At 61.2% G+C, this 19,969-nt stretch overlaps 1 protein-coding gene across 2 annotated transcripts; it reads right to left on the bottom strand.

Moving 5' to 3' along the window:
- Positions 1 to 379: 379 nt before the first annotated feature.
- On the bottom strand, positions 380 to 10,243 carry IL10RA (interleukin 10 receptor subunit alpha). 2 transcript variants are annotated; one of them, XM_036427739.2, is made up of 7 exons: positions 10,118 to 10,243; positions 8,376 to 8,514; positions 7,630 to 7,803; positions 6,466 to 6,635; positions 5,414 to 5,567; positions 4,177 to 4,286; positions 380 to 2,600 (listed from the first exon to the last, which is right to left on the bottom strand). In XM_036427739.2, exons 1-7 carry the CDS (start codon positions 10,208 to 10,210, stop codon positions 1,707 to 1,709), a joined length of 1,734 nt encoding a protein of 577 aa, XP_036283632.1. In that variant the 5' UTR covers positions 10,211 to 10,243; the 3' UTR covers positions 380 to 1,706. The 2 variants fall into 2 exon arrangements, with proteins under 2 accessions (XP_036283632.1, XP_036283633.1); XM_036427740.2 differs by having other exon boundaries at positions 7,630 to 7,814; positions 8,394 to 8,514.
- Positions 10,244 to 19,969: the final 9,726 nt, after the last annotated feature.

Genomic DNA, 19,969 nt, shown 5'->3' with positions numbered 1-19,969 from the left:
GGAGGTCCCTGCTTCAGTGGGCTCGGTCCCCAGGAGGGGGTGTGCAGTAGGCAGCCGATAGTTTTTTCTCTCTCCTCGTCAATGTTCTTATCTCTCTACCCTTCTCCCCTCCTCTCTCTTTAAAGATCAATAAAAACATATTAAAAAAAGAAATCCGACTGGTGTCCTATGATTCTTGTCCTGCAATTTATTGGAATAAAAATGACATCATTCATTCGCACGGCTGTGTGCTCAAGGCCCGCAGAGCCGCATGCCGCGGGCCAGGCCCAGCCAGGCCCAGCCAGGCCCTGCTCTGGTTTCACAGGTGGAACGATGGGGACCTGACCATCCCAAGGTCACACAGCGAGAAGCAGGGAGCTGAAGGAGAACTTCCAGGCTCTTGGAGTACCCAGAATTCTTTACTGCACAAGGCTCTTCTCCAATAAATAAGACAACGGAATAAGTAAACCTCGCCCAGAACCCCGAGGAGTCCCGCCTCAGGCCTGTCTCCGGGAGCTGTTCCCAGGCCGGCCCAGCGCTGCCGGGCAGAGCGGAGGGTTCGGGGTCAGAACGGCTATTCCCAGCTGCCCCTGGAGTGCAGGCCGCGATGACAGGGCCAGCCCACCTGCCACCCACCCCGTTCTCTGCCCTCGGACTGTCAGCGGCTGCGAACTCATCTCCCAGACTCAGTGGGAGCGGGCGCACACCGTCCCCGCCGGGCCCAGAGCCGCGCTCTGGCAGGAAGCCTGGACGGCCGCTCCGGTCCTCTCCGGTCCTCTCGGTGCGGGAAGAGCTGGCTCTGTGCACACAGACACGGAGGCCTGAGCACAGGGGGCGCCCCGCTGCCGACAGAGGCGGGCTTGATGACAGCCAGCCGCTCTGCCCTTCATGCCCCGAAGGGCCTGTGCGCTGCGAGGACTCACTGGCCCGCGGTAGCTTCCTCCCACCCGGCTCGCCGGCTGGAGATGTCGCCTCAGCTTCCCCGGAGAGCCCATTTCACAGACGAGCAGACCGAGCAGGGAGCCGGGCGTGCAGCTGAGCATGGAGGGCGGGGAGTACGGCCCGCCCCGGCCTCTGGGTCCGCAGGTGCCAACCTCAGCCTCCGGGGCAGACCAGCTGGTGCCCACACCCAGCGGCTGCCTGCAGGGCTGAGATGTGACCAACGCACATCTCCGAGGCTCGGTGTTGCTGTCGGTGTGGCCCGCATGGAGGGCGTGGCCACGGCTGCCACTCTCCTTGCTGGGAAGCAGTCAGGACACCCCCGGGGGATGGCTCGGAGCCACAGGCCCCTTTCGGGGTTCAGTTCCTTTCACCCCCCACCCGCTCGTCCTGAGAGCTGACTGACCAGCTGGCCTGGGACGCCTGCGGTGCGGGCGCTCCTCCCTGGGACCTTCCCAGGAAGGTGGGGACCAGCTGGCCCTCAGCCACACGTGGTCACTGCTCTCTCCTTTCCCCTAGATGTGAGCCTGCTGTGAGGCCTTGGCACAGGCTGGCTGGAAGCTGACTTCAGCCCGGCGGCCTCACCCCAACTCCAGGAAACCCCGGTTCCCTGAGCACACGGTCCTGGTCACAGAGGCAGAGTCCCAGGAGGGAGGAGGCTCTGCCAGAGCCTGCAGGGCCTGCACAGCGGAGAGCAGCACCCACACTGGCCTCACGCCCACCTCTGACCCGGGCCCTCCTCAGACCGCCAGGGCGTGGCTGGAAGCAAAGACAGCCCTTCTCCAGAGTCACTCGCTGGCGTGCAGACTGGAAATCAGGGGCAGTGTGACCAGGTCTGCATCGAAGCTGCCCAGGAGGCCGCCCGGGGCTGCCACGCCCAGAGGGGCGGGGTCCCGGGCAAAGCTCCACTCAGCTGTCCCCAAGTCCCCACAGCTGGTCACGCCCAGGAGTGACCATTCCTCAGCTGCAGGGTTCCACTGTCCAGCCAGGGCCCCCAAGGGAGCGAGAGTCGCTTCTGGGGGGTCCTGTTTCAAGTAGCCCTTGTCCACGGCTGGTGGGGGCCAGGCTTCCTGGGCATCCGGGCACATCCTGAGTTGGGGGACAGAGGCATCAGCGGAGGAGGCCTCCTCTTCCAGGCAGCCCGCCGTGACTGCCTGCTCCTCCGTGCCTCTGGTCTGCTTCAGGTAGCCCTGAAATCCCACTGCAGCCGGGTCTTCCCCCTCCGCTGCCTCGGGCTCCAGGGGACCGACGTGGCCCCCGCCTGAGCCACACAGTTCGTCCTCAGTCCGCCCCTCAGAGTGGTGGGCCAGGCCGATGCCGCTGTCCTCCTGGCCCCCGTGCTCCTGGCCCCCCGCCTGCGGCACCCAGCGGGGCTCCTGCAGGCAGATGCCGCTGTCCGTGCTGGCACTGCTGCAGCTGCTCTCGGGGTCCGGGGGGTCCCCCTTTCGCAGGGTGCCCCCGGCCTGCGGGAGGGCGTCCGGGAGGAGGAACTGGGGCTCCTCGGTCTGCAAGGACGGCTTGGCACTGCCGAAGCCGCTGTCGGTGCTGCCATGCAGCTCGGAGTTCCTCAGCTCCGGGGACACCTTGGCGAAGGCCTGCTCGTCGACGGCGTGGAGGGTGTCTCGGGTCTCCGGGCGGGGGAGCTGGCCGACGGGGCTGAAGGGATGGGGCTTCCCGAAGACCTGGAGACGGGAGGGCCGAGGGGTGAGCGGAGGGTCCCCGCAGGCACTGCCCCGGGGAGGTCGTGGCCAGTCTGTGAGGGCCGCTAGGGGGCACTGCTCCAGGAGGGGGACACAGGCCTGGCGGACACCCCTCACTCCTTTGGATTAGTTCCCGACGGCTCTCCCCTAACGAAACGCTCAGGTCAGCTCAGGCCCGGACACAGAGAAGCCGCATTCCGGCCAGACAGCAGGACGGGGGGTGGGGGCTGCGTGTTCGTGGCCGTGCTTTCAGCCCCGAGAGCAGGCTGGCCGCAGGGGCCCAGAGCGTGTGTCCGGGCCCTTTAGACTGGGACCCCAAATAAGAAATGTGCTCTGCCACGGTCTGCGTACAGCAGCCCACAGACATCCACCTCACGCAGGAGTGACTAAAACCAGCTTCACAAAACACTTGTGCTGCCGCGGCCTGGGACCTGAGCTGTTCTATCCCGGCCCGTCCCGGCCATTTGTTTATAAAACGCGCACACACGGGGCGGCTGCCGAGTGGGCAGAGGGACAAGCGCTGACTGCCGAGGGCCCCAAGGGAAACGCTGAATGCTGACTCTTCTGCCCACGGGCCCCGCCCTCTGCTGGAGTCACCGTGCCCAGGGCAGGCCGTGGGTGCTCTCCTCTCCACCACCCGCCCCTGCCCCCCAATGCTCTAACACCCGTCCAGCAGGCGACGCCACGCCTGGACCACGCATCTGCTCAGAGCCGCATCTTCCGGTTCGAGCGGCCTCGGAGGCCTGGCCCCGGCTCCCTGTCTTACAGAGGTAAGCCAGGGCCTGAGCTAAGAACACAGCTCTTTTCTGCTGGAAAAAGGCCCGAACGGAGCCAGGCGGCCTCCCCCCACCGTCTCACCTCCCTGCTTCCCGGACCTCTTCCTCAGAACACTTTCCGAGGGTCTGTCTCCCTCCTCATTTTCCCCAGAGACCCTGGGCCCCCTGAAGGCCCTCTTGCAGCCCTAAGCTGAGGGTAGGCGAGGGAGGGGGGGGCAAGCTGAGCCCAGGCCGCTGAGACAGGCCACAGGCCGCTGAGATGCAGCTGAGCGCTGGAGGCTGTGCTGCAGGCCGCTTACTAGAGGGACGGGCCTGGGAGGTCAGCATCCCCATGGCCCCTCCCCTCCAGCACCCAGCCCCCCACCCCTTTCCCCTCGGAGAGCAGCGCAGGCCGGCCCTTCCAGCCCTGGTCCTCTCTCTCTGAGCAGCTTCCAGCCCCTAGGCACGGGGAGGCTGGGCTCATCCTGGCTCGCCCGGCTGTGTGGCCCTGCGCCTGTAGCAGCCTCTCTCTGCCTCCGTTTCCTTACTTCTCCAAGGAGGACAATAAGGCACCTGCCTCCGAGGTGCTCATGCACAGGCCGGTCTGCGGCCGATGGTGAGTGACAGGAACCACGGGGCGCGGGGGGTGGGACCGCTGGGGATGGCACCCAGGGGCTGCCAGGAGGCGCAACGGTCAGTCCTCCCTCCGCCCCCGGGTGCCCAGGGTGCCTCCTGAGAGCGCTGGGCTGAGGGGAGGACGGGCTGAGACTGGCTGCGGGCAGGCAGCGGCCTCTCTGACTCACCAGGACGGCGGGCAGCTTCTGTCGGCGGTGCAGGTACAGGCGGAGGGCCAGGGCCCCGCAGAGCAGCAGCACCAGGGCGAAGGAGATGGTGAGGTTGGTCCCGGTGAAGTCTGCGGCCCAGATACAGAGAGAAGCGTCGTGGCCAGGCCCGGGGGACGCGGAGGGCCAGTCCTTGGGGTCCCACGGCCGCTCTCGGGAGCTACCCCACCACCCCGGCTGCCTCTGCCCCAACTCTGGCCTGAGAATGTCTCACTGCCCTCCGTGCTCACAGTCAGCACACAGGGCACAGCAGGCAAGCACAGAGGGATGGCAGCCGGGCCTGGGTTCAAGTCCCAGCCCCCACTGTCTAGCCGCGAGCCTCTGAGCCCGTTTCCTCATCTATGAAATGGGAAAATACAGCTGGCTCCACACCTGGCTAAGTCCACGGCGCCTGAGCCTGCGCCTGTGCCTGCTATCTGAGCCCGAGGACATGCTCGGGAGGGAAAGGCAATCCTCATCCCTGTCTCACAGGTTAGAACCGGAGACACAGAGAGGGTAAGGTGCTGCCCAGGTCACGTGCCTCCTAGAGAAGCAGCAGGATCGTACCTCCTAGAGGTGCGTCAGCGAGTGGATGGGGAAGACACTCGAGGCCTGGCCCACAGACAGAGGGGGGGCTTGATGGCAGCGAGCTGCAGCGTCCTTCACCCCCGAAGGGCCCCGTGAAGCTGTGAGGACTCACTGGCTGCTTCCCGGACGCTGCCCGCCTGACGGGGCACCCCCAGAGTGCCGCGTGACTCATGGGCACCTGGCCCGTGCTGCCCCGAGGTGCTCCGTACAGCTCCCTCCGGGCACAGCCTGTCCCCAGCCACTGGCAGGAGCCTGGTCTTCACCAACCCTCCCCCGCCAACGCCTGGCCAGAGCCTGCCATCTTATTCATTGACTTACGCAGCTGTGGCCAGGGGCCTGCCTGCTCTGAGGCTGGGAGGTGAGGAGAAGGCCCTTCGCCGTCAGCGAGATCAGGAGGGGACGGTGACCCACAGGGACTGCCCAGCCGCCGGCCGAGGGGCCGTTCACACCACTAGCCTGGCTTCCTCACCCTCCCGGCACGGTGGGAGAGGGCCCCGGCCTGGCTCACAGCCGGTGAGGACGGAGAAGGGCGCAGGGCGGGCCTGGCAGGCGGCATCCACAGCTCCCCGGATGGTGGACACCCAGGCCCCGCCGCCCCCCGCCCATGGGGGCCGCTGCCCTGGCCACTCACACTGCTTGGCGGCGAGCAGGAAGCACACCTCCTCCGACCAGACCCCCTTGTTTGTGCGGGAGGTCACAGCCGGCTTCACCCGGACACAGAACTCCCCAAACTCGCCGGGGATCGGGAAGCTGAAGTTCTCATGATTTACCTTCTTGTTTGTGAACTGAAATGAGAGCAACAGCAATAAACAAACAGCTGGTCTCCCGCGGCCTCCCAGGGCCCTGAAAGCTGCGCCCCCCAACCCCCTGGCTCTGAGAGTGGCCCTCCCCCTCCCCCTGAGGGCCGGGCCCCGGGCCCTGAGAGCCGGAACCCGGGCCCTGAGAGCCGGGACCCGGGCCCTGAGAGCCTGAGAGCCGGAACCCGGGCCCTGAGAGCCGGGACCTGGGCCCTGAGAGCCGGAACCCGGGCCCTGAGAGCTGGCAGGCGCCCTCTGCTCCTCTTCACCGTAAGAAGCCCTGGATGAGCACAGCTGGGAGCTCTGAGGCTACCACGACCTGAAATCCTCATTTGAGGGTTGTTTTTCTATTGATTGATTGATTGATTGATTGATGTTTTCAGGGAGTGGAAGGGAGGGAGGGGGCAGGGAAAGAGAGACACATGATTGGTGCCTCCCGCATGTGCACCGACAGGGCTGGGCATCGGACCTGCTACCGAGGTGCTTGCCCTGGACTGGGAATCAGACCCACAACCCTCAGTTCCAACCCTGAGCGGAGCAGCCGTGGGCACTGGCTTACTCTGTATTAAAGAGAAAAGGTGGGTCGGAGATGCTGAGGGCCTTCCCAGACGCGGTGGGCCCTGCTGTGGGTCAGGGAAAGGATGACTCTGCAGGTTCCAGATCGCCCAGTTATGCGGTGTCAATGCCGCAGCCCCTGAGCCTCACCCCCTCTACCCAATGGGGTGAAACAGCCCCTCCAAGGGGATGGGAATGATGGTTACGAAATGTCCGTGCAGTGAGGTGCTCTCAGCTCCCTGTTCTGCCCCAGGACCTCCCTCTGCTGGCACCAGGGGGCGAGGGGCAGGGGCAGGGGCAGGGGCGCACCCCACAGCCTTGGGAGCCGTACCTCATGGCGTGCGGGCACCTTGCGAATGGAGACCTCGTACTCATGGAACTGGGGGAAGATGCGCTCGTAGGTGTGGCCGGCAGGGGCCGCCTTGGGCCTGGGCGGCTGGATCTTTCCCAGGACAAAGCCGTCGCGTATCTCCAGCTCCACGCTGCCCACCGTCAGGCTCACTGAGCGGGAGGCACAGCCGTGAGGCCGGGGGCCGAGGAGGGCCGCCCCGCCCGTGCCTGGCCTCCAGGGCCAAGCTTTACCCGTAAAACCTGGGCCGCAGCCTTCCAGCCAGGCGGGCGCTGGGCCTCGCTGGGGAGCGCTGCGATGACAGGTGCCCTGGGCCCGCCCAAGGCCCATCGACACTGGGAGCTGGGCCGGGAGACACGGGTGGTAAGCACACCCAGGAGTTCGCAGCCGGCGGCACCGGGGCCCATGACCCCGACATCCTAGACCAGTGGTGGGCAAACCGCGGCTGGTGAGCCGCATGCGGCTCTTTGGTCCCTGGAGTTTTTGGCAAAGACCAGCTTAGGAGTACCCTAATTGAGTTAATAGCAATGTACCTACCTATGTAGTTTAAGTTTAAAAAATTTGGCTCTCAGAAGAAATTCCAATCGTTGTCCTGTGGATATCTGGCTCTGGTGACCAATGAGTTTGCCGACCACTGTCTGGCCCTGGGCTCTGCAGGGCAGGCCTGTCGCCGGCACAGCCCTCGCATCCCCACCGCGGGGGCCGCTCCCCACTGGGTGGGCTTATTCTTCCTCCCACCCCTGCAAAGAGTCTCCCGCCTTTTCCTCAGGGGCACCCACCCCTCCCCTCAGAGCCTCCCACACTGACCCTGGGGAGTCCGACCTCACGGGAGTGGGGGCTGGCCCCATCCTGCCTGCTGCCTGCTTCCCTGCGCTCAGCGCTCACAGAGCTCGCTAAGCACACAGGCCTGGCCCCGCGGCCCGGCCCTGAGACTTCCCTCTGTGGGTAAACAATCCAGTTCCCTTTCCATCGCCAACAACTTGACTGTTTTCATCTAACCCTTCTCCAAAGCCCTGACTCAGCCTTGTCTTGCCTCGTCCGGAAGCTGAGCTGCCATGGTGGCTACGGAACACAGAACAGTCTAGACTCCAGACTGAGCCCCGCTGCTCGGGACGCCCACAGCCAAGCCCAGGTCCCGGGACGCACCGTCGTCTATGGAGAAGCGGGTCTGGGTGACGGTCCAGTCGGAGCGCCGGCCTCTGTCCACGGCCTGGACTCTGGCATGGTATCCTTTGAGGTCATACAGGTCCAGGGTGACCATAGTGAGGTCGCAGGACAGCACCGGGGTCTGGCTGCAGCTGGACACGGGCCTCCAGAGCCCTGTTCCATACCTGGGGACAGCGGGGCAGGCCCTGGCTCCCATTCTGTTCACACCCGTCTTCTTTAAGAGGGAAACAGGAGGCGGAGCGGCCGAGATGGAGCTCGGGGTGCCCCCTGGTGCAGGGCATCTCACTGCCAGGGTCTGTGCGGGCCTGGGACCCCGAGCCAGCTATGTCTAAAGGTCCCAGACTGAACTCTGCCCGGCTCAGGGCCAGCTCCACAGGAGGACTGCCGCGCCCGCAACACGGCCCAGGGCCTCCTCCAGCCACGCGCGCAGCCACGCGCGCAGTCCTCGGGCTCCTGGTCTCTTAGCTCTTTGTGAGCGCTGTTCCTGCTCCTCAATGAGACAGACAAGTCCTGAGGACAGACACTACGGTGGCTCCCCGCCCCCCATGGCCCCCAGAACACTGCTCCGTGCAGGTGGCGCAGCCAGCCCCCACCGTCAGCCCCCGCCCATGGGTGGGTATGTGCTAGGGCCCTTCCTGCTGTCCCTTCAGTGGCAAGGCGCCCATCTTTCTGTGCCGGGTGCTAGACGGGATGGCCGCACCCGCTCCCTCCTCCACCTCTCTAACCACCCCCCGCCCCTGTACCTCCGCAGCTCCACTTCATAGCGGGTGCTTTCCGACGAATTCTGGATGGGCGCCCAGTGGAGGACGTGGTGGAAAAACTCTGCTTCGAACCACACGGATGGAGGGCTGGGCAGCACTGTCCCTGGGGAGGAGGGTCGGTTTCAGGGCGGGCGGGGCCCCGGATGAAGATGCTGAGGGGGAGGTAGGGAGCCTTCTAGCAGCTCCCCTACGGAGTGCCTCATTGGGAGCCAAGCACTCTACACAGTCTATTTCACCGTCACAACAGCCCACAGGCAGGCGCTCACCACCCACGTGTCCCCGGGAGATGGAGGCTCAGAAGTAAGTGACCTGCCCAAGGCGACAGGGCAATAGGGGAGAAGCAGGGCCTGAGTGCAGGGCCAGGCCCGCAGACCAGCGTCCTGTGCAGGCTGCCTCAGAAGCAGAAGTGGTGGCTGAGAGGGGCCGGGCTGGTGCAGTGCACCCTGGGAGGAGAGGGGCTGAGGCTACGGGATGTCCACAGTGAGATGGGGTGAGCTAGCCCCTGGCTCTGCCCTCCCCCTCCCCCTGCCCCTGCTCCAGCCCCGGCTCCGGCCCCAGCCTTCCCCTGGTGCTCTTTGGGCACAGATACCCCTTCTCCCACAGGTCTGCCGGGCAGCCCCAGCTCCTGTCACCAGATGCCAGCCTCCAGTAGGGTGAGAACAGACAGAGTTCTTCCCACAAAGAGCTGACACCCTGGCTCTGAGACACCACAGGCCAGTCCAGCTTCCTCTCCTGCCTCCCCTCCCCCACCCCACCCGGGAGAGGGCAGTGTGACTCGGGCAAGTTATCAAACCTCCCTGAACCCGGTCCCTCATTCGTCAGAGGGCAGCTCCTATACCCACACTAAGAGTCTTGTCCGTCAAGCACCATGAACCGGCTCAAGGCCCACACCCACTCAGCCGCCTTCTCTGCTCCCGGCCCCTCCGGCCTCTCATCTGTCAGGGCCTCCCTCGGCCCCTCGCCTCTGACCACCATCTCTCTAACGATGCTCCCTGCTTCTAACTGCCGTGCTTGCCGAGGAGTCCACCTGTCCCTGGCTTGCTTTCTCATACTGTCTTTGATCTTCGAGTCTGTGTCTCGATTTCAAAGCGCGAGGTGGAAAGTGAGAGGCACAGCAGGTCTCCGAGCTCCCGGTCATGTGAGCGACGGTGTGTTCTTGGTCCCTCACCTCCCAGCCTGTCCTCTCCCTCCAGTTACTCTCCTGCCGCACAGACTGCGGGACAGCCTGAGCTCAGGGGGAGGAGGGGAGGCGGGGGCAGTGGGGGTGCGTCAGGGGCTAAAGAAGGAGCAGGGCGACCAGAGGGGTGGCAGGTGTCCCGGAGGGAAAGGCTGGGACAGGCTAACTGGAGGGGAGGGAAGGCAGGCGATGGGGTAATTTCCCGGGACAGGGTCCAGGCCTTTGACTAGACCAACTAGAAAGCCAGGAGCGCTGGTGGCTGCAGGTGGGAGGGCCGTGCCTGAGGAAGAGGGTCTTTCAACTCTCTCCCCGCTCCCCGCTCCCAGCAATCTCAGCTTCTCCCCTGCCCAAGGGGTGAGCCCCAGGCCAGGCTCCCCAGGATGAGATCCCCGAGGGGCCGATGACGGACGCCCTCTCCAGAGGCCGGCACCGGAGCTCCCCGGGGACAGAGCTTCCGCCAGGGTGGGGCGGTGGGGCGGTTTGGCCCCCGCAGCGCAGCGGCGCGGCCGGGGCGGACAGGCCGGCTTACCTGGCTCCCCGCAGCCCAGGCAGAGCAGCGCGGCCAGCGGCAGGACCAGGCGCGGCGGGACCGGGCGCGGCGGCGGCATCCTGCGTCCCGCATCCCGGAGAGCGAAGCCGCTCGCGCCCTCGGGCTCCGCGGAGACTGAGCGGAGCGCCCCGGGCCCGCCTCCGCCTCCGCCTCCGCCTCCCCGGGCTGACGTCAGGGGCGGCGCCGGGGCTGCTCCTCCCGAGCCGGAGCGGAGCCGGACCGCAGGCTGCGGGGACGGAGGATGCAGCTGCAGGGCGGGGGCGGGCAGCCTGCGGGTCCTGGCGGGCGGGGCTGAGAGAGAGAGAGAGAGAGAGAGAGAGAGAGAGAGAGAGAGAGGTGGGGTGCACCTGGCGAGGGGCAGCCTTGCCCCTGGTGTGGAGGGCAGGAGGGAGCTGTGGTTGAGCTGAAGGCGGGATGGGGCGGATGGGGCGGGATGGGATGGGATGCTGTGGGATGGGGTGGGCTGGGGCGGGGGGAGGGGTGCGGGGAGGGGGGGACCGGGTTGGTGCCTGTGAGACTGGGTGCCCGGTGCCTGGGTGGCGCTGGTGGAGGAGGAGCCTCTGCCTGACTGCTGTTGGAGGCTCCCACCTCTTCGGTTTCTCTCCCCGAACCTCACGTTGGGAGTTCTGTGGGTGTGGAGAGGCTGGGTGACAGCTGGGGAGGGCGGACAGCACCAGCACTCAGCCCTGCGCCCTGACTCCCTGAGGGGCACTCCTGCGGTGGGGACGCTCCTGCAGAGGGGGAGGCCCAGCTGCGGCTGAAGGTGGCTTTGGGGCTAAGGCCTCACTTTGGGGTAAAGGTCGGACCCAGCGGCATGGACAGTGGAGAGGTAGATGCAGGTCCCACAGGACGAGGTCGCTGGGGCCCCAGGGGCTGCCAGGCCCTCCCACAGGGTGAGGAAGGGCGCGGGTGAAGGTTGGGGGTGCCCGCTGGTGCTCCGCTGAGAGATAGGAAGTGCTCCCAAGTGCCCGGGCCTGAGCAAGGGCGTGGCTGCTTTCAGAAATGACTTTTCAGTTCCCAGGAACCCTTTTTAAAAACATTTTTTTTTATTGATCTCACAGAGGGAGGGAGAGGGAGAGAGATGACAGAGAATCATTGGTCGGCTGCCTCCTGCACGCCCCCCACTGAGGATCAGCCCACAACCCGGGGCCTTCTGGTTCATAGGTCAACCCACAGCCCCTCAGCTGGCCGGGCCCCAGTGACCTTTTGAAGGAATACACTGTTCTTTCTTTCTGAACTTGTCTTTACTGTTGGGTTTTATTGTTGAGCTGTAAGAATGTAAAAGGCTTACCCCATTATCTTTTTGAAAAAGGTTTGCCCACATTCATTCTTCTTTCATTCACACGGCAAACATCAGGGCCAGCCGCTCACGATGAGCTACCCTGCTGCCGGCCTGGGGTGAAATGATCAAAACAAGGGCCCTGCCCCCGGAGACCCACACTCTAGCGAGACCTCCCCGTGGTGCTGAGTGCTCTGGGGAGGGAGTAGAGGTACTGTGGGTCCAGGGACAAGCACTCGGCCACAGTGGGTGGAGGACGGAGAAGGCTCCGGAGGAGGTGACCTCCGTGCTGAGCCCTGAGGGGAGGAGGGGAACTGGGAAAAGAGCAGGTGGACAGGGTGTTCGGACAGCAGGAAGTGGAGACTTGAAGCGGAGGGAAGGGCGTTTCTGAAGAACTCGGGAGGGTGGGGAGGTCAGCATGGCTGTGTTAGGCCGAGACCACCCCGGATGACATGGGCTAACCTTTGCTCAGAGCAGAGCCAGCAGCTCAGTGTGTCCTGCCCTGCCGGGAGGCACCCCGAGCAGGAGTTATGTCACACACAGCGCCATATCTTGTTTTGCCAATTCCATTTGGCTTGTGCCAGCTATTCATTGCCAGTGAAAAGTCTGAAAAGTCTACCCTGTGGCTCTGGGATATCTGGTGTGTGCGGAATATTCATACCAGTATCAGGACAGATCATAGAAAATGATTATAATAGTATCTTTTCTTTTCTGAGCTCTTACTGTGTATCAAATAGGACTCTAAACACTAAGTTGTGCAGCAGAGGCTAGAGGCTTAGCAACTTCACTTCCTCTTCCTGGGTACACAGGGCACCGTGTTTCCTAGCTCCTCCTGCGATCACATTGAATAAGTGACTGGGTTTTAACCAACGGGAAGTGAAATTAAGGGGTACCACTTCCTGGCCTGGTCTCTGTCTTTGCTATTCTGTCCACCAGGTGGAGGACCCAAACGAGCAGAAAAGAGCTTGGGTCCCCGACTCGCCTCTTGGAGGGGAGCATGCAGGAAAGACACCCAAGCTATGTCAGTCTGTGACCTGAGTGAGGAGTGAACTTCTGCATGTAGATTCTGTACTTGTTACAGCAGCTAGTGTTAACTGCCCTGACTAATGCACCAGCATCATCTCACTTAATCCTTATGACCACCCCGAAAGCTTGGCATCATCATCAGGGTTTACAGATGGAAAGTCAGAGATTATGTCACCAGTCTGTGTCAGTCACTCAGCCAGTGAGGGGCAAAGCTAAGACAACAGTCCAGGTCTGTCTGACTCCAGAGCTCACGCTTTTACCACCATATTATCAACGCCCTTCCCAATCTTGGAAGAATTCTTGGAAAAGGCAAGTGTCCAGCGAGCTGACAGAGAGAAAGAAAGTGAGGCCAGGGGAGGAGAAAGAGCTCCGGGCTGGTAAAGGGGACGTGGTGAGCCCAGGGGAGACCTGGGGAGACGGACATCTTGCCCCCATGGCCACACAGGGAAATTTTTAGGGCACATTTTGAGGTTGAGGTGGTTCCATTGTCTCATTTTCACTTACTTCATCTCGGTCCTCAGGATGCTGCTCCTAAGCAGGCCTCCCTGGGGGCGGGGCAGCAGGGGAGGAAGGCTGCTAGGGAGTGAGCAGGGGCCCTGCTTGCAGTTTCTATTCCTGTCCTGTGATTAGGGACTTCCAGGCCACGTGATCCCTGTGTCAGGGCTGCATGCGCAGGGAGTGCTCCGGGAGGGGACAGAGAGGAGGAAGTCACTGGGGCCGGAGAATCACAGGTGTAAGAGGAAGGGGTCACCGGCCAGCCCCAGCCCAGGGGCTGCTCCACTTCCCTCCTCAGCCTACCTGACCCTCCCCTCCACCCCCACCTGCATATAAAGTGCTCAGAAGGACAGAATCCCTCCCTGATGCCCCTCCACGCTGTGCCGATGTGACTCTGCTTGAGCAGGGAGGTGTTGGGTGTGACTGGGTGAGGCAGCAGTCCTGAGACGCAGACATTGCTTGGAGCCCCTTGGACCACAGAGCTTGGCGTCAGGAGTGTGGTGCCCTGTGCTCGCCCGCCTCCGGAGGCAGCGAGAGCGCAGGCTGGGATGACCCTCGACAGGCTTCAAGCTCAGGTGCCAGTTGTCATCTGTCACACATTCCCCGGAGCCCAGGGTTCTTACTGCAAAACGGGAGGGCGCCTTCCTTCCCACCCGCGGGCTGCTGAGAGGAGGTCAGCGACCACTGGCTGTTCTGTGCGCAGGCGCCGGAGACAGAGCCACTCAGACCCTGGCCTTGGGGGTGCCTGCACTTCTGGACTCAGACCTACAGTGACTCTCTGCTCTGACGTCAGAAGGACCAGCTTCGATGTAAAATGTTTGGTGAAGTCTAAGGTGTGATGCCCGCGCAGGGCGAGCATTGGTGCGATGGCTTTTCTTTCGCTTTCCCGGATCGGCCTCCTGCTCACTCCCCGGCCACGCATGCGGTGACACTCAGCTCTAAGCCGCTCCTCCATGTCGCTCGTGGCTCTCGGGGCCCTGAGGCCCCCTTGCCTCGCACTCCTGGCCCGGAGGCCCGGCCTCCGTCCCCTCTTCTGTCTCTGCCCTTGGCCAAGAGCACACTGGACCACGGCGCTCTCCCTTTCCTGGAATCAGTGCAGTTCGGGAAGTGGGGATGGGCACGGGGGTGTGGCGTGGAAGAGGGAAGCACTGCAGTCCCCGGGGAGTGGAAGTTCTTACAATTTATAGGAAAATGAAAGTCAGAGGGGAAGAGCCGCTCAGGTCACAGCGGTTCAGACCTCACCCTCAGCTGCTCTGTGGCCGCCTGCCCTTTCGGAGCAGGAGTCCCAGCTGCCTCCCAGCGCTGCCGCACAGCACGAGGGCCGCAGGGAGGGCCGCTGGGCTCCGGCAGCCAGGGCCTCCTTTCTGCCTCCCACCCCCTGCCCCCGGCCCCTCTTCTCGGGACACCAGGGCCCACTAGGAAGCCCTGGGGACCCTGGTGAGGAAAGTGGGCATTTCTTGCAGCTTTTTCTTGTCTGGGTAAGGTTCTTTTTATTCCTCTTAAACATTTTTAAAAATTTAAAAATATTTTTATTGATTCCAGAGAAGAAGGGAGAGGGAGAGAGAGAAGGAAACGATGAGAGAGAATCATTGATCAGCTGCCTCCTGCACACCCCACCCTGGGGATGGAGCCCGCAACCTGGGCCTGTGCCCTGACTGGGAATCGAACCCTGGCCTCTTGGTTCATAGGTCGATGCTAAACCCCTGAGCCACGCTGGTCAGGCAGAAACTTTGATTTGGTAAATAAATTTTTAATACAGAAATTCTTGGATTAAGTCATGTCCATAAATACATATAATTTCAGCCACATAATGTTATAAATTCCGGGAGTTTTGCGCCTAATTTCAGGAAGCTGGAGGAAGCAATTGCTTGGAGCCACAGGGTCCTGTGAGGGGTCATTGCCGCACCCACATGCATACATTAACGGGGTGTCCACGTGAGCGACAGGCCCCATCGCTCCCAGGGACGCTCCTTCCAACCTCGAAACGAGGCGCTCAGGCTCCTGGCTCAGCGCCTCTTCCTGGGACACCGCGTCCAGAGATGGCTGCTCTGGCCTCCGTCTGCTCCTTCTCCACTAATGTCCCTCCCGGGCCCGCTCCGCCTGCCTGCTGCAGCGCAAGCCAGGAGCCCAGCTCCTCCGCCCCGCCTCGGTGACCAAGTCCGAGGGCCACAGCTGCTCCGGGCGATTGCTCCCCTCACGGCACACCCGTGTCGGCGCCGGCTCAGCCCCGGGCGGCCCCGGGAAAGGCTCCGCGCTGGCTGCAGGTCCCCTCGTTGGGAAGACGGGGATGTTCTCATGCTGAGGAATGCGGTCTTAGGACTTCATCGACTTCATCGGGTCCGGCAGGAGGCATTCTGTGCCCACTTCACCGAGGAGGAAGCTGAGTCTCAGAGAGGTTGTGAGTTCCCTCTGTCACGCTGCAGATGATACACCCCAGGTCGGCCGCCGTCACCCTGTCTTCCTCCTCGCACCCGCTCACTCACACAGGCCCGGCTCCGCTGTGGGCCACTCCCGGCTTCGCAGACAGCGAGGTTGGCCTGCTGACCTACAACCAGGCATGCCTCCGGGTGCAACGATGAGCCTGCCGGAACCCCAGCTCCAGAGGCAGCCAGGGTGGGGTCCTCGCCCGCCCGGGTGCCAGGCCTCTGGGCACATGGGGTTGAGAATGATTAGAAACCCTAGGACTTGCCCTGCAGGGCTGTGCTTGGCGCTGACACCCGGGAGGGGCAGAGTAAAACCTCTACCATCATCACCACCATCCCAGCTGATCCTCCCCCAGCATCTCCGTCTCCCCAGAGACAGGCCCGTGAGGACCCATTCAGTTCTCAACGCCCCCCGCCCCCCACGGACGGGGCTCCATTGTAGGCAGACAGGCAGCCCCTCCTGCCGCAGGGAGTGCCACGCAGTGGGGACGGGTGAATGGTCAGGAAAGGAAGTGAGTGCAGAGCTGATGCTGCGGGGGGAGCAGGGCGGTGGGGGAGGGGAGAGGGGGTGGAGGGGGCAGGGAAGGCCTTGCCCAGCAGGGCCTGAGGAGGGGGGTGCATCGTGTGGACAAACAGCAGTCCAGGCAGAGGGAGCAGCACGTGCAAAGCCCTGGGTGCGAGTGTACCTGGCAGGTTTGGGGACAGCCAGGGGCTGGAGGCTGGGAGATGAGCTCACCTGGCTGTAGGCTGGCCTGTCTGCAGGGCAGGTTCCAGCGGCTGACAGGGTGTGAAGACTCAGCCCATCTCTCCTCCCCTCAGAATGGTCACTGGAGGGGGGGGTGGGAGGGGGACGGGCAGGGCCTCTTTCTCCCGCCCTCTTGGCCCTGTCGTCCACTCTGATAAACACACTTCCCCTACATAATTATACTCTAGCCCCAGGCTCGGCAAACTGCAGCTCGCGAGCCACATGCGGCTCTTTGGCCCTTTGAGTGTGGCTCTTCCACAAAATACCACAGCCTGGGCGAGTCTATTTTGAAGAAGTGGTATTAGAAGAAGTTTAAGTTCAAAATATTTGGCTTTCAAAAGACATTTCAGTAGTACTGTTGATGTTTGGCTCTGTGGACTAATGAGTCTGCCGACCACTGCTCTAGCCCAAGCATGTCAAACTCATGGCCTGCAGGCTGCATGCGGCCCACAACGAATATTTTTGCAGCCCAGTCAATGTAATGGTATGTAAGAAATGTTGTAATAACAATTTTGTAGCTTAATTTTTTACAATATCCTGTTGTACATAGTTATTAATAACGAACTACAACATTTGGTAATGCCTTATTACTACAATATAATCGTGTTGTATTTATTTCCCTTATGCACAGGTGCACTATTTCTCTCCACTAATACCAGCAGCAAATAACTTAGCAGCCAATGGCCACGTCATTAGTCTTGGACTGACTTGTTTGGTGTAGGCAACAGGAAATATTTTGCTTTTGGAGAACAAGAAAAATAGGTTTACTTGTGTTACGCTTATTAATTTGTGCAGTTATTCAGTGTCTGGTAAGTTAATGTTCTAGAAAAATATTAATGTTTATTAAAATGTTCTATTATTTTATGTTAATGACTAGAGACTTGATGCATGAAATTCGTGCACAGGTGGGGGGTGTCCCACAACCTAGCCTGAACCTTCCCCAATCTGGGACCACTTGAGGGATGTCCGACTGCCCATTTAGGATCAGGCCTAAATGAGCAGTTGGACATTCCTCTCACAATCCAGGACTGCTGGCCCCCCACTGCTTGCCTGCCTGCCTTCCTGATTGCCTCTAACAACTTTTGCCTGCCAGCCTGCTCACCCCCTAACCTCTCCCCTGCCAACCTGGTTGATGGCTAACTGCTCCCCTGCCAGCCTGATTGCCCCTAACTGCTCTCCCCTGCAAGCCTGGTCCCTTCCAACTGCCCTGCCCTGTGGGCCATCTTGTGGTGGCCATCTTGTGTTCATATGGGGGCAGCCATCTTTGACCACATGGGGCAGCCATATTGTGTGTTGGAGTGATGGTCAACCTGCATATTACCCTTTTATTAGATAGGATAGAGGCCTGGTACACGGGTGGGGGCCAGCTATTGATAGTTTGCTCTGAAGGGTATCCCAGATCAGGATGGGGGTTCCCTTGGGGTGTGGGGCGGCCTGGGCGAGGGGTCTGTGGTAGTTTGAAGGCCGGTCATGCCCCCTTTCCCAACCCCAACCCCTTGCAACCCAAGTGGAGGCCCTGGTATCTGGGATTTATTTATCTTCTATAATTGAAACTTTGTGGCTTTGTGTGGAGTCCAGGGCCAGCCAAGAAGTTTGGTTTCCTCCATTATCTGGGAAACACAAGCCTCCTGCTCACTCCATGGCCACAGCCATTTTTGTTGGGATTTATTTGTCTTCTATAATTGAAACTTTATAGCCTTGAGCAGAGGCCTCATGGCCAGGGTGTGCAGGAAGCTTGGCTTCCTCCATTGCTGGGAAAACCCAAGCCTCCTGCTTGCCCTGTGACTGCAGCCATCTTGGTTGAGTTAATTTGCATACTCGTTATTGATTGGCTGGTGGGCATGGCTTGTGGGTATAGCAGATATAAGGTCAATTTGCATACTACTCTTTTATTAGATAGGATGACTCATTTATTTCAGCCCTTTGTGTTCAGCATGTCTCTATCCAAATAAAACTACGTTTTTATGAAATGGAAGATTTTGTGTTTTGTGGCCACATAAGCTTACACCTTGTTTGTTGGGCCCGTGTTAGCCTGTGAGTCTGGCATGTTTGTCCAAGCCCTTAACCTCAGCCTTTCCTCCCGTCCTTCTGGACTCTCCACTTTCTGTGTCCCTTCTGTAGCCCCCCTTCTCCTCCCAGAGGAGGTGATGGGAGGGGCTGGGGTTGAGTGAGGAGGAAGGGCATGCAGGGTGTGTGTGAGCGTAGTTTCCCTGTGCTGCAGCTAACACGGAATGGCAGGCTGGCTGGCTGAACCTGCGGCAATGGGCTCAGGGCTCACTCAGTGTCCTGGCGGTGAGTTGGACACTGGCTTCCTGGCTGAGATGGTGCTAAGGCCTGGCGTCCTCTGGAGGCTGCGGAGGACTCTTCCTGCCTCTCAGCCGCCGGGGGCTGCACAGCCGTGGCTTGTGGCTGCATCACCTCCATTTTTGTTCCTGTCATGCTGCCTTTGTGAGTGTGTGCCTGTGGGTGTTAGAATGTGTGTGAGAGTGAGTGTGTGTGAATGTGAGTGTGTGTGTGAATGTGTGTGTGAGTGTGTGTATGTGAGTGTGTGTGTGTGTGAGTGTGAGTGTGTGTGAGTGGGTGTGAATGTGTGTGTGTGTGAGTGTGTGTGAGTGTGTGTGTATGAGTGTATAAGTGTGTGTATGTGAGTGTGTGTGTGAATGTGTGAGTGTGTGTGTGTGAGTGTGTGTGTGTGAGTGTGAGTGTGTGTGTGAATGTGTGTGTGTGTGAGTGTGTGTGTGAGTGTGTGTGTGTGAGTGTGGGTGTGAATGTGTGAGTGTGTGTATGTGAGTGTGTGTGAGTATGTGAGTGTGTGAGTGTATGTGTGAGAGTGTGTGTGTGTGTGTGTGTGTGTGAGTGTGAGTGTGTATATGTGAGTATGTAAGTGTGAGTTGTGATGTGTGAGTGAGTGTGTGAGTGTGTGAGTGTATGTGTGAGTGTGAGTGTGAATGTGTGAGTGTGTGTGTGAGTGTGTATGTGAGTGTGTGTGAGTTGTGATGTGTGAGTGTGTGCATGTGGATGTGAGTGTGAGTGTGTGTGTGATTTCCCTCTGTCTCCTTGTGAAGGCAAACATTTCTAAGGGCCTAAGTGTGATTGCCTTTTGAGTCACACGGACAATCTGGAATAAGCTCCAGCCTCGAGAGCTTTATTTAATGCCATCGGCAAAGACCTGCTCCGGGAAGGTAGCGGCAAGGCCCAGGCTTAGGATGCAGGCTGGTCTGGGAGCCACGCCCTCCCTCAAGGAGGACTTCCCACACTCTGTCTCCGTCTGGCCCGCCAGTCCTCCCGCAGCGTGCCCCTGGCGTTTCCTCACCCCCAGGCCCTGAGGCCGTCCTGGGAGCTCACACATGATCCCCCAAGAAGAGGCCGAACTGCAACTCAGAGCTGAGTCCGCAGGCAGGGCCTAACCGTGAGAAAGGCCAAGAGCCCGGCCAGGGTGGCTCAGGGGTCCCGGGCTCAGTTCCCCATCCCGGCATATGCTCGGGGTGCAGGCTCCATCCCCAGTGGGGGGCCTGCAGGAGACAGCCGATCAATCAACAATGTGCTTCTCTCACTGATGTTTCTCTCCCTCTCCATCTCCCTTCCTCTCTCTGTAGAAATCAATAAAATGTATTTTTTTTAAGAGGAAGGCCTAAGATCTTCGCTGAGGAGGTGCTGCTCCAGGTGAAACCTGAGGGGGAAGTTGGGGTGATGAGGCAAAGGAGGGGGCGAGTGTGCCAGGTGGGGAGGTGTGCCAGGCTGGGGGAGTGTGCCGGGTGGGGAGGTGTGCCAGGCTGGGGGAGTGTGCCGGGTGGGGAGGTGTGCCAGGCTGGGGGAGTGTGCCGGGTGGGGAGGTGTGCCAGGCTGGGGGAGTGTGCCAGGCG

Source organism: Pipistrellus kuhlii, unplaced genomic scaffold, assembly GCF_014108245.1.
Source record: "Pipistrellus kuhlii isolate mPipKuh1 unplaced genomic scaffold, mPipKuh1.p scaffold_m20_p_9, whole genome shotgun sequence".
Classification (NCBI taxonomy): Eukaryota; Metazoa; Chordata; class Mammalia; order Chiroptera; family Vespertilionidae; genus Pipistrellus; species Pipistrellus kuhlii.
The sequence above is the reverse complement of the archived record's forward strand: the minus strand, read 5'-3'. Positions and strand labels throughout refer to the sequence as shown.